At 34.5% G+C, this 12,206-nt stretch overlaps 1 protein-coding gene across 8 annotated transcripts in view; it reads right to left on the bottom strand.

Annotated features, from left to right (window-relative positions):
* Window positions 1-12,206, bottom strand: part of ADK (adenosine kinase) — a 488,464-nt gene that overhangs the window by 138,914 nt on the left and 337,344 nt on the right. For all 8 annotated transcript variants that reach the window (XM_029245237.1, XM_029245240.1, XM_029245239.1 and 5 more), the window contains one exon: window positions 6,201-6,371. In XM_029245237.1, coding sequence (XP_029101070.1) covers window positions 6,201-6,371 — 171 coding nt within the window. The remainder of the gene's footprint in view (window positions 1-6,200; window positions 6,372-12,206) is intronic.

Below are 12,206 nucleotides of genomic sequence, written 5' to 3'. Positions count from 1 at the left end.
AGTTAGCTAATAAATCAGCAAATTGATTAAATTTTAAAAATTTAGTTTAAAAAGTCTATAAACATTTTATTAATATATAATGATATATCATTGGCTAATATTTAAAGTAGGGTCAAGACTTTTAATGTGTGTATGCTGACTGATATTCTAGAGCCTTTCTTATAGAATCAGATCCATAATTCATGGTTTATGGATTTCACTTTTAGTTTCTTTAAAGGAGAGCCAAAACTTGAAGACTTGTATGGAGTACTCCTGAGTGCAGCTACTTATAGTTTCTTCTTCCTTTAATCTTTAAAACTTTTCATGCCCACACCTAATTCAAGAACAACTTTTTAAAGCAATTTGTCTTTACTGAGTTTTGTACCCAAACTTAATTCATTAAACTAATTCTCACTCTATTTGCACTCTATTCTATTTTATCAGATTATATAATCATTAAAAGCAAATTTGTAGGAAGAGAAGTTGGTCTATCAGAGAATAGCCTAATAGTGTAATAGTTTTTCCTTATTCACTTGGCACTACTTATTATGTTTTATCAAGGGAATGGAGAGTACATGTTATTCAAGCAAGTTAGTTAAGTGAAACTTAAGAGAGGAATAATATCAATACTGCTAAGAACACCTTCAACACTACCTAACAAAAACTCAGCACAGTTGACCTTTGAACAACACCAGTTTGAACTGCACGTGTCCACTTATATGCAGATTTTTTTCAACAGTAAATACTACAGAACTACAGGATCTGCCGTTGGTTGGAACCTCAGGTGCAGTGGAACCATGAGTACAGGGAGCCGACTATAAATTATATGCAGAATTTTTATCGCCTTTAGAGGTGGCAACCCAACCCCCTGTGGTTTTCACAGGTCAGCAGTACTTTCTATGGACCACCAGGGAAGTCCCTCATGTCTTCATTTAACATTGGTTCTTTAGAGCTTTTTATATGAACAACTCTAATTTTCCCCATTTTTAAACTTATGTAAATGGAATCACACAGTACGTATTCTTTCAAAAAAGCTTATATGGTATAATTCACATATAATGATCTGCACAAATTAAAGTATCTAATTAGATAAGTTTTGACACATGCATAAAGTCCTGAAACTACAGCCACAATCAAGATAAGGAGCACATTCATTACGTCCAAAAGTTTTGTTATGTCCATTTGTGATCACTGCCTCACAGCACAACTCCTTCCCAGGCAACCATGAATCTGCTTTCTGTCACTACAGTTTGAATTCTCTAGAATTTAATTTAAATGGAGTTACACAGAATGTACTTTTTGTCTGGCAGCTCATCTTTCACTCAGTATAAATCTTCTGACATTCATCCATGTTGGTGCATGTATAAATACTTCATTTCTTTTAAGGACTAGTATTCTAGCATATAGATATACCACAGTTTGCTTATCCCGTCACCAGTTGGTGGACACTGAGTTGCTTCTAGACTTTGGATATTACAAATAAGAGTTCCTACAAGCATTTGTGTATGTGTTTATATGTACACATACTTTCATTTCTCTTGCGGGGGGACAACTAGGTCATATGGTGGGTTATATATAACTTTGTAAGAAACTGGAAAACTATTTTTCAAAGTAGTTGTACCATTTTGCATTCTCACCAGCAGTGTATGACAGTTCTAGCAGCTCGTGCAAATATCTCGTATGGTCATACTTTTTAATGTTGGACACCTAAATAGTTGTTGCATGTTGTATGGGCTGAAGTTTTGCTTTTTTGGATATGGATATTCAATTGCTATAGCATAATTTGTTAAAAAGACTATTATTTACAGAATTGCTACTGAAATTTTTTTAAAGAATCAACAGTTGGTCTATTTCTGTACTATCTCCTCTGTTCCATGGATCTATTTGCCTATCTTTAGGGCACTGCCACACTGTATTGACTACTGTAGCTTTATAAGTCCTGACACCATGTAGTGTAGGTCCTCTGATTTTTTTTTTCAAAGTTGGTTTGACTATTTTAGTCCAGTGTTCTTCCATATTAATTTTAGAATATGCTTGTTGACTTCTAGAAAATGAACAAAAAACCTGTTGGAATTTTAAATTAAATTATGTTGAATCCAAAGACCAATTTGAGACCTGACATCTTCACAATAGAGTTAAAATCCATGCACATGCCCTCTCTCTCCATTTACTTAGTTCTTTAATTATTCTCAACAATGTTTTACAGTGTTCAGTATACAGGTTTTGTATATCTTTTATTAGATTTATCCCAAAGTATGTTATATCTTTTCATAGTAATGGAAATAGTAATTTTAAATTTCAATTTCTGCGTGTTTGCTGCTACTGTATAGAAATGCAACTGGTTTTTGTGTGTTTATCTTGTATCCCACAACTTTGCTAAACTCATTTTTATTTGTAATAGCTCTTTGTAGATTTCAAAAGATTTTTCTACAAAGGTGATCATGGTGTTTAGTAACAGAGACAGTTTTTCTTCTTCCTTTCTAATCTCGATGATTTTCATACCTTATTAGCACTGACTAGAACCTCCAGTACAATGCTGAATAGAAGTGGAAAGAGTGAACATCCTTGCTTTGTCCCTGATCTTAGAGGAAAGTATTCAGTTTTTAATCATTAAGTATGATATCAGCTGTACATTTTTTGTGGATGTCCTGTATTGGGTTGAAGAAGTTCCATTCTATTCTTAGTACTCTGAGGGCTTTTTATCAGGAATGGATGTTGGATTCTGACATAGGTTTTTTTCTGTGTCTATTAAGATGGTGATATTTTTTATTTTTACAAAGGTGAATTATATTGATTGGTAAACCAACCCTACAGTCCTGGTCATGATGAATTACCCTATTACTGGATTGAATTTGCTAAAATCATGGGGGGAAAATGTCAAAATCCAACATCCATTCCAGATAAAAAGCCCTCAGATTACTAAGAAAAGAAGGGAATTCCTTTAATCCAATACAAGGCACTGTATGCATATTGGGATAATATTGTTAGGAGGGACAAAAGGAGCCTCACTCTAGACTAATTCTGCCCCAGTGGTGCTCTAAGTACTCTGAAGCTCATGAATTATGAGGTTCTCTACTCTAGCTAGTAGAATAAGAATGGTTACAGGCTCTCTGTGCACTCTGAAGATTATTTGCTAGTATCTTCTCAGGTGGTTCTTTTCCCAGCCTTCATTAGTTTCCTCACAGCTGATCAGTACTCAGCTGAAAGACTTGGGTGGGACTCTGCAAATCTCCTGTGTTCTCTCTCTATGCAGCTCTTTCCTTTTGGGTACTATGAATTGCAAACTCCAGCTGGCTAGCTGTTAGATTTCCTGAACTTCCAGCTCCATCTCTTCAATTCAAAGAGACTGCCAAGCTCTACGTGGGTTCTCCTCTGTGCAATGGCCTAGAAATTCTCTTCAAGTGGTAAGTTGGGTTAATCATAGGGCTCATCTCATTTATTTCTTGTCTTACAAGGATCACTGTCCTTCATTATCTGTGAAGAGATAGCCTTGGTGGACAAGTTCTTCTTCTTTTTTTAAAATATACTTTCTGAGGTTATCAGAAAAGCTTTAAAACATCATTAGTAGTACACAATCCTATGAAAAGTAAAGTGGCACTAGGCAGAAAATAAGAGTCAAGTGTGTTTGGTTTTAGCTAAGTGCTGACATTTTGAGAATTTATATTAAGCACAGTAGATTTGTTTTTTTCTTTTTTTTTTTTGTTTTTTTCTTTTGAGGGAGAAAGAGGGGGAGAAGGACAAAGCAATCCTGTATGTATTCCCTGGGAAATATATTTCACACTTCATTGCAATTTAGAAATGAAATGTCCCTTGTTTTCCTAGAGAACCGAAGATAGTTTATTATTACTTGAGTATTCAAGGAGAACAATGAAATATGAGATTAAAGAGATAAAGCTCATAATAACATATTTGCTTTTTTATAATCAAATATGGTATCATTTTATTTATCCTCATTAAATTTCATCACTTAATTGGTATTTCCAAACTATTAAAATTGTTTAAAGTCTCATTTTGACATTCAATTTACTTGGTATCTATTAATGTGTTGCATTATTTACATTCTGTGCGTTTGCCTTATCTACAAATACAGCTTTATCTGAATCACTGATAGTTTACTTGAGCAAACACTGAAGCATATCACTAGAAATCTATTAATTTATCAGAGGACTTTTTGAGACTGGTTCAGTAAACTATCAAATATATCTAATTGCCCTGTATCCAATATTTTTTATTCTATAATCCATATTATGACAAATCATCTCAAATATACTATACATCTACTGTTTATTGGTCTGCCATAATAGGTACTACATATCTGTTGAATTCATATGACTAGCAATCATACAAAAAAAGTAAAAAGTTATCCTGACATGACTTGTAACCAGGTAGTAGCTTGTAATTTTACTACTTCCTCTTCTAGGTAGGGAAAAATAATTTCTTTAATAATCTATACAGTACTAAGTTCTAGTCAAACTTTACCAATTTGTAGAATCAATCAATTTTTTAAATTGTGGTAAAATATACATAAAGTAAAATTTTACCACTTTAACAATTTTAAGTGTTAAATTCACTGACATTAAATATATTCACAATGTTGTGCAATCATCACCACTATCCATTTCCAGAACCTTTCTTCATCCCAAATAGAAGCTTTGTACTCATTAAATAACTCCCAACTCCCCTTTTCCCCCAGTGCCTAGTAACCACTATTCTGCTGTCCTTCTTTATAAGTTTTTCTATTCCAGATACTTCATTTCAGAGGAATCCTTACAGGAAAACCCAATAGGTGTCTGCTTGTATCTGCCTTATTTCACTTAACATAATGTTTTCAAGATTCATTCATATTGTACCATGTAACAGAATTCATTCCTTTTAAAGGCTGAATAATATTCCATTGTATGTATATACCAGATTTTATTTATCTATTCATCTGTTGAAGAACATTTGGTTTGTTTCCAACTTGTGGCTATTGTGAATAATGCTGCTAAACATTGGTGTAAAAGCATTTGAATCCCTGCTTTGAAGGTTTTTTGGTTATACCTAGAAGTGGAATTGCTGGATCATATGGTAATAATTCTCTTTTTAACTTTATGAACAACCACCAAATTGTTTTCCACAGCAGCTGCACCATTTTACATTCCCAGCAGCTATGCACAAGAGTTCCCATTTCTCCACATCCTTTCCAGTACTTGTTATTTATCATTTTTTAATTTTGAAAACAGCCATCCTACAGGGTGTCAAGTAATATCTTACTTTGGTTTCATAAGCATTTCTCTAATGATTACTGATGGTGAGCATCTTTTCACATGCTTATTGGCCCTTTGTATTGATATATCTTCTTTGAAGAAATATTTATTTAAGTTCTTTGACCATTTTTAGATTAGGTTGTTTTCTTCTTGTTGAGATGTATTTGAGTTGTTAAGATATATATTCTGGATACTAATCCCTGAACTGATATATTATTTGCAAATATTTTCTACCATCCATGGGTTGTCTTTTCACTTTCCTGATAGTGTCCTTTGATGCACAAAAGTTTTTAATTTTGATGAAGTCCAATTACTTTTTCTGTTGACTGTACTTTTGGAGTTTTTTTAAACAATGAAGACCATTTTGATATCATCAGCATTTTCTGCAAACCTAATTATTCTTGGGCCTCTATTCTTTTCTATTCTTCAATGTCTCTGCCAAACTTTTAGCATTGTTCCCTGGTTCTATAAATGCTTTCCATCTTTTTTACATATGTTTTACAAATGTGAGCTCTTATTAAAGAGTTTTCTGTGTGCTCTCCAATGCTTTTTATTTTTGTTAAGGCTCCTCCTCATTTTCTTTTTAATTAAGGTTATTTGAGGTTGATGTTAAGGGCTAAGGATGAGGGCAAGGGTTGACTGATAAATGTGATGAAAATGTTTTTTATCCTGCTTGTGGTCACAGTCATATGACAGGTATGCATTTGCAAAAGCTCACAGAAATGTATAAGAAGAGTGAATTTTACTACATGTAAATTATAAACCTGAATAACCTAATCCTTTAAAAGATTAATTTTTTACTGTGTAAGAAATTAGTATATTCTGAAGGAAATACTAAAAATACTGAGTTAGAGTGGTCCAAACTGAGGCAGTTTTACTTAATTCTCAAGTACACAGTTTTTATTTATATATTTCTAAACATATACACAAAGAGAAACCAAAACAACCAGGTACTTCAAAAAAAAAATTACTCACCGTCTCATTTCCAAAGAGTATGTCAACATAAGGCATAACTTTCATCAATGATTCCTTGTAGAACTGACTAATAAATGGTGCAGACAGATTCAAAGTGAAAATTCTGTTGTTTTCAGAAGCATGGTGAGCCACTTTTAAAACTGACTCTGGGGAAACTGTGAGAAAAAAACCCTGGATAAAGAAAAAAAGGAAGGGAAATTAGAAATGCTATCTCAACAGAGTCACTCTCAGTGAGAATAAAAGAAACCTATACAAAATACAAAAGCCTATATAATGTAAACCTTAAAAATACAATTATAAAATGCAAGGCAGAAAAAATGATTAGGAGAAAAGTTTATCACGTGAGTACTATATGCTTGATATATGCCATTACATTAGAGAATAAGACATTATTTATTTCATATTAGATTTGTATATTCAATACTGAAAGAATTCTAGGAATCTACATAAGAAAAAATATTTGAAAGGTCTCATTCAGGACAATAATTACTTTGAAATCAGACAAATAGTAATGAAGGCAGATTAGATCCTTACAGCTTCTTACAAACAGTTTGGATTCTTATTGTCAGGAAAGCTATATTTAAAAATACTATTTAAACATTAGTAAGTCTTTTAAAATATATATTTACGCTTTCTAGATGCAAGAAAGTATAAGCAAAGACATGGATGCTTATATGGAAATCTGGTTTGGATGATGTGCAAGGAAATGAAGGAGTACACAAAGGGCAAAAGAAGATAAAAGTTTGAAAGCCCAGCTGAGTTAAGAACACGAAGGGCCTTGAGTGGCAGTTCAGGAGTCTATTAGGTGGAGTGGGGATGAATGAAGGGTAATGAAGTTTTCCTTGAAAGAAGGGAATAACAAGCTTAATAGGAGAATTCAAGGGAAGGTTACTCTGGACAGCAACAGTCAATAAAAGCCTGCTTTCGGCTTTGTAAAAGGAAATCATACTGGGAGTATTACATACTGGACTTAGCAATTGTTTAAGATGTGGGAGACAAAGAAAAAAGAGTCAAAAGATTACTAAGGTTTAAAATCTGGTTCTACTATTAATAGAAATAGAAAAATCCAGGAATTCCCTGGTGGTCCAGTGGTTAGGACTCTGCGCTTCCAATGCAGGGGGCACAGGTTTGATCCCTGGTCCGGGAACTAAGATGCCACATGCTGCGTGGCACGGCCAAAAAACAAAAAAACAAGAAAAAAAAATAGAAAAATACAGAACAAGACCTGGCTTAGACGTCAAAGAGAGTGTTTAGTTGTGGTCATACTACATTTGAGGTGTTAAGGGACTTCCAAATATATCAGAAAGCTGGACTCAGGAGAAAGGCCATGGAAGAAGGTGATGGTAAAAGAGGAGTTGTAATTACCAAGAAAGAAAAGGTAGAAAAAGAAGAGGGCAAAGGACAGAATAGAGGAGAACCAAAATCAGGGGACAGAGGAAAGGAAAAAAGTAGAGTACAAGAGGAAGGCACACAAGAAGAACAGAAGCCATGACAGAGAAACCCAACAAGGGAAACTTTAAGAAGATACTTAAAGGCACCGAAGCTATCAATGGGTAGAGAGGAAAGGACTGAGCCAAAATCACAGGATTTGATGGTTAGGAGAAAGTACTTAAGGTATGAAGGTAAAAACAGACAGTTGTTTAAAAAGGAATGGTGAGAAAGTAAGGGTAAAGATAAATTATTTGGGGAGTTTTATCAGTGAATAATAATAGAATCATCTAAAATTCACTGAGCAATTCTTACAATCCAGGCACTATACTAAAAGCTCAATGTATATCAACTTAGTTATCATTTTTTCCTTACATAAACCTATGAGGTGGATACTGTTATTATTCTCTTTTTATGAATAAAGAAGGCAAGATAGGAAAGTTAAGAAAGGTTTCCCAGATCCTACAGCTTATGTGTGATGGAGTTTGAATTCAAGTGACTCCAGAGATAATTACCCTAGTTTTAGTAGATAACAGAGAAGAAAAGAGCAAAAAGATAATTTTAGTGGCAGAAGGGGAGTAGGAGAGTTGTTTTTAAGAACAGGGAAAGTTTAAGCATTTCTGCTCTTCAATGAAGGATCTACTGGATAAACAGAAGAATGAAAAAGCAAGAGAGGGAGGGTAATTAGAGCAAGGAACCAGAGGAAGTAGGGAAATGGGAACGAGAAAAGGAGAAGAGCTACCTTATGTTAGAAATAACCATCAAAGTGTAAAGGAAACTTCTTTTAAAAGTTACAAAAGAGCTATTGAAATATTCCCTTATAGCTGAGGGACTAACCACTTCTATCTTGCAAACTCAAAGAGTTTAAAGAGAAACAAGATTTTTTTTCTATTATTTTCAAACTTCAAAATGAATATTAAAAGAACACTAAAAAATTAATTTTCTGGCAGGAGTCATGTGTACTGGGATCCACCTTTGAAGGGTTTCTTGCGCTTACAAATTCTGAAATATTAAGAGAATTTTATACTATAATTGTCTCTTACTAAAGTACTGCTAATGAAATTCTAATAAAAACGTTTTCCTATCACAGTAACATAAAATTTTCTCATCATTTAAAAATTCTAAGCCATTAATTCTTTACCAATATTCAACTGTTCTAAAAGGAAACAAGTCTTAGTCTTAGGTAACATCATTTAATGTTTTCATCTTACTTTTTAAACCAAATACCATGTCACTTGCAAACTATGAGCATCCAAGCTGCTCTGCTATTTATGTCACTTGGAGAATTAAAATGAACAGTTTCTATAGCATCTTGTCTCCATAGTAATATGTATGTACTTGCTTTTTAGTCTTTCATTTAATGAGGAGAGTTTAAAGCTCCCCCCTCCCCCTGTTTCTCCCCAAACTGTTTCAGCATGAAATAAAAACCTCCCAGAGCTAGCATTCTGCCAGCTGTGGATTAACCACAGACAGCCATAGAATGGTTTACATAAATAGTAACCTGGTCAAATAATTAGGCTTCTCACCAACTTCAGACTGAAAATTTGATCTGTGCTAAAATACATCTGATTGTAATTTAAGGTACAGAACAGTATGCCCCAGAGTCTAAATCTGGCCTCATTCCAAATGTGTATGTTGTATGTGTGTTTTACTTTAAAATGCAACACAAAAGAATTGTGATGTGGACAGTAGAACTTCCATTTTCTTAATTTTACAAAGAATACACAAAAAACCATCAGCTTTTAACTGAGGCAAATTCACAATTTAAATTAATTCCATTTTTGAATGGTTTCTTGTTTTTCTTTAAGTAAATATTTAATATTTAAACAATTTAGGATTTGTGCTTAGAGTGCACAGACTTAAAATCGATGCCAACCATAATTTTTCTTTCTCGATTTATATCCTTTGCTAGGCCACATGTTCCAGACCATCATATCACCAAAACAAAACTGTTACAAAAATTTTTTTTTCAAGTAACAGGTTTGTAATAAAAAGAGGCCAATAATTTATAGAGCTGTAGTTTAGAAAAATACTCTATATAATCAACAAAAATCTTGAAATTTTCAAAATAGGGATTTCAGTAGATACAAGAGTTAGCGCTGCTACTCTTTGGCCCTAGGACCAACGAAAAGCAAAGTAGATTCTAACACTTAGAGATTGGATAATATTAATCAGAATTGAGGGTGAAGTGAGACAATTTTATCCATTAAAATGGAAACTGAAACAGAAAAAAAAGGCAGGAATAGGAGGAAAGGGGAAAGACCAAGACAGAGCCAAAGAACCATTTTTATCAGAGCCAGACTTAAAGCTTGGAAATCTCAAGTATGTACATTTCTCATTCAGCCACGCTGAGGATTTCTCAGGGTAGTTTAAACATGGGGGAATGTAAGTAATTGAAATATTTAAAATACTAAAAGAAAAGACAAGAAACTGTTCATTTCAAATCACATCAAAAACAAAATACCAAAAAAACCCAAAATAACAAAATACCCAGGAATAAACTTAACCAAGGAGGTAAAAGACCTACACTCTGAAAACTATAAAACACTGATGAAGGAAACTGAAGATAATACAAAAAAAATGGAAAGATAGTCTGTGCTCATGGATTAGAATAATTAAAATCGTCAAAATGTCCATACTACCCAAAGCAATCTATAGATTCATTGCAATCTCTGTCAAACAACCCGCAAGGCATTTTCCACAGAACTAGAACAAATAATCCTAAAATTTATATGGAACTACAAAAGACCCTAAATTGCCAAAGCAATCTTGAGAAAGAAGAGAGCAGGAGGAATCATGAGCCCTGTCTTCAGACTATACTACAAAGCTACAGTCATCAAAACAGTATGGTACCGGCACAGAAACAGACACATAGATCAATGGAACAGAATACAGGGCCCAGAAAGAAACCCATGCACTTATGGTTAATTAACCTATGACAAAGGAGGCAAGAGTATACAGTGGAGAAAAGACAGTCTCTTCAATGAGTGGTGCTGGGAAAACTGGAGAGCTACATGTAAAAGAATGAAATTAGAACATACTCTAACACTGTATACAAAAATAAACTCAAAATAGATTAACCTAAATGTAAGACTGGATACCAAAAAACTACTAGAGAAAAACAAAGGCAGAATACTCTTTGACATAAATCACTGCAATATTTTTTGGATTTGTCTCCTAAAGCAAAGGAAATAAAAGCAGAAGTAAACAAATGGGAATTAACTAAACTTAAAAGCTTTAATACAGCAAAGGAAACCATTGACAAAACGGAAAGACAACCTACTGAATGGAAAAAGTTTGCAAATGATATTACTGATACGGCATTAATATCCAAAATGTTATATAAAGACCTCATACAGCTCAATATAAAAAAAATAAGCAATCCGATTTAAAAAATGGGCAGAAGATGTGAATAGACATTTTTCTAAAGAAGATATGCAGATCTACAGGCACGTGAAAAGATGCTCAATACTGCAAATTATTAGAGAAATGCAAATCAAAACCACAATGAGATATCACCTCACATCTGTCAATATGGCTATCATCAAAAAGTCTACAAAGAACAAATATTGGCAACGATGTGGAGGGAAGGAAGACTTGTATACTGTTGGTGGGAATGTAAATTAGTACAGCCACTATGGAAAACAGTATGGAGGTTTCTCAAAAAACTAAAAATACAATTACCATATGATCCTGCAATTCCAGAGCTGGATATATATCTGAAGAAAACAAAAACACTAATTCGAAAAGATAAATGCACCCCAATGTCCACAGCAGCATTATTTACAATAGCTAAGATATGAAAGCAACCTAAGTGTCCATCAACTGATGAATGAATAAAGATTACTCAGCCATAAAAAGGGATGAAATTCTGCCATTTGCAACAATGTGGACAGACCAAGTGAGAATTATACTTAGTGAAGTAAGTCAGACAGAGAAAGACAAATATTCCATGTTATCACTTATATGTGGAATCTAAAAAATAAAACGAATGTAGTAACAAAACAGAAACAGACATGCAGATATAAAAACACAACAGTGATTACTGGTGGGGAAATGGAAGGGGGGAGGGTCAAGACAGGGATATGGGATTAAGAGATACAATCTACTATGTATAAAATATATAGAGGGCTTCCCTGGTGGTGCAGTGGTTGAGAGTCCGCCTGTCGATGCAGGGGAAACGGGTTCGTGCCCCTGTCCGGGAAGATCCCACATACCGCGGAGCAGCTGGGCCAGTGAGCCATGGCCGCTGAGCCTGCGCATCCAGAGCCTGTGCTCCGCAACGGAAGAGGCCACAACAGTGATTGGCCCGCATACCGCCAAAAAAACAAATACAAAAACAAAAAACAAACATCAGTAATTTACTGGGCTTCCCTGGTGGCGCAGTGGTTGAGTCTGCCTGCCGATGCAGGGGACACGGGTTCGTGCCCCAGTCTGGGAAGATCCCACATGCCGCGGAGCGGCTGGGCCCGTGAGCCATGGCCGCTGAGCCTGCGCGTCCAGAGCCTGTGCTCCGCAACGGGAAAGGCCACAGCAGTGAGAGGTCAGCCTACCGTAAAAAAAAAAAAAAAAAAAAAA

Source organism: Monodon monoceros, unplaced genomic scaffold (genome assembly GCF_005190385.1).
Source record: "Monodon monoceros isolate NGI ecotype Baffin Bay Population unplaced genomic scaffold, NGI_Narwhal_1 Super_Scaffold_4, whole genome shotgun sequence".
Taxonomy (NCBI): Eukaryota; Metazoa; Chordata; class Mammalia; order Artiodactyla; family Monodontidae; genus Monodon; species Monodon monoceros.
This window is presented reverse-complemented; position numbering and strand designations above follow the sequence as displayed.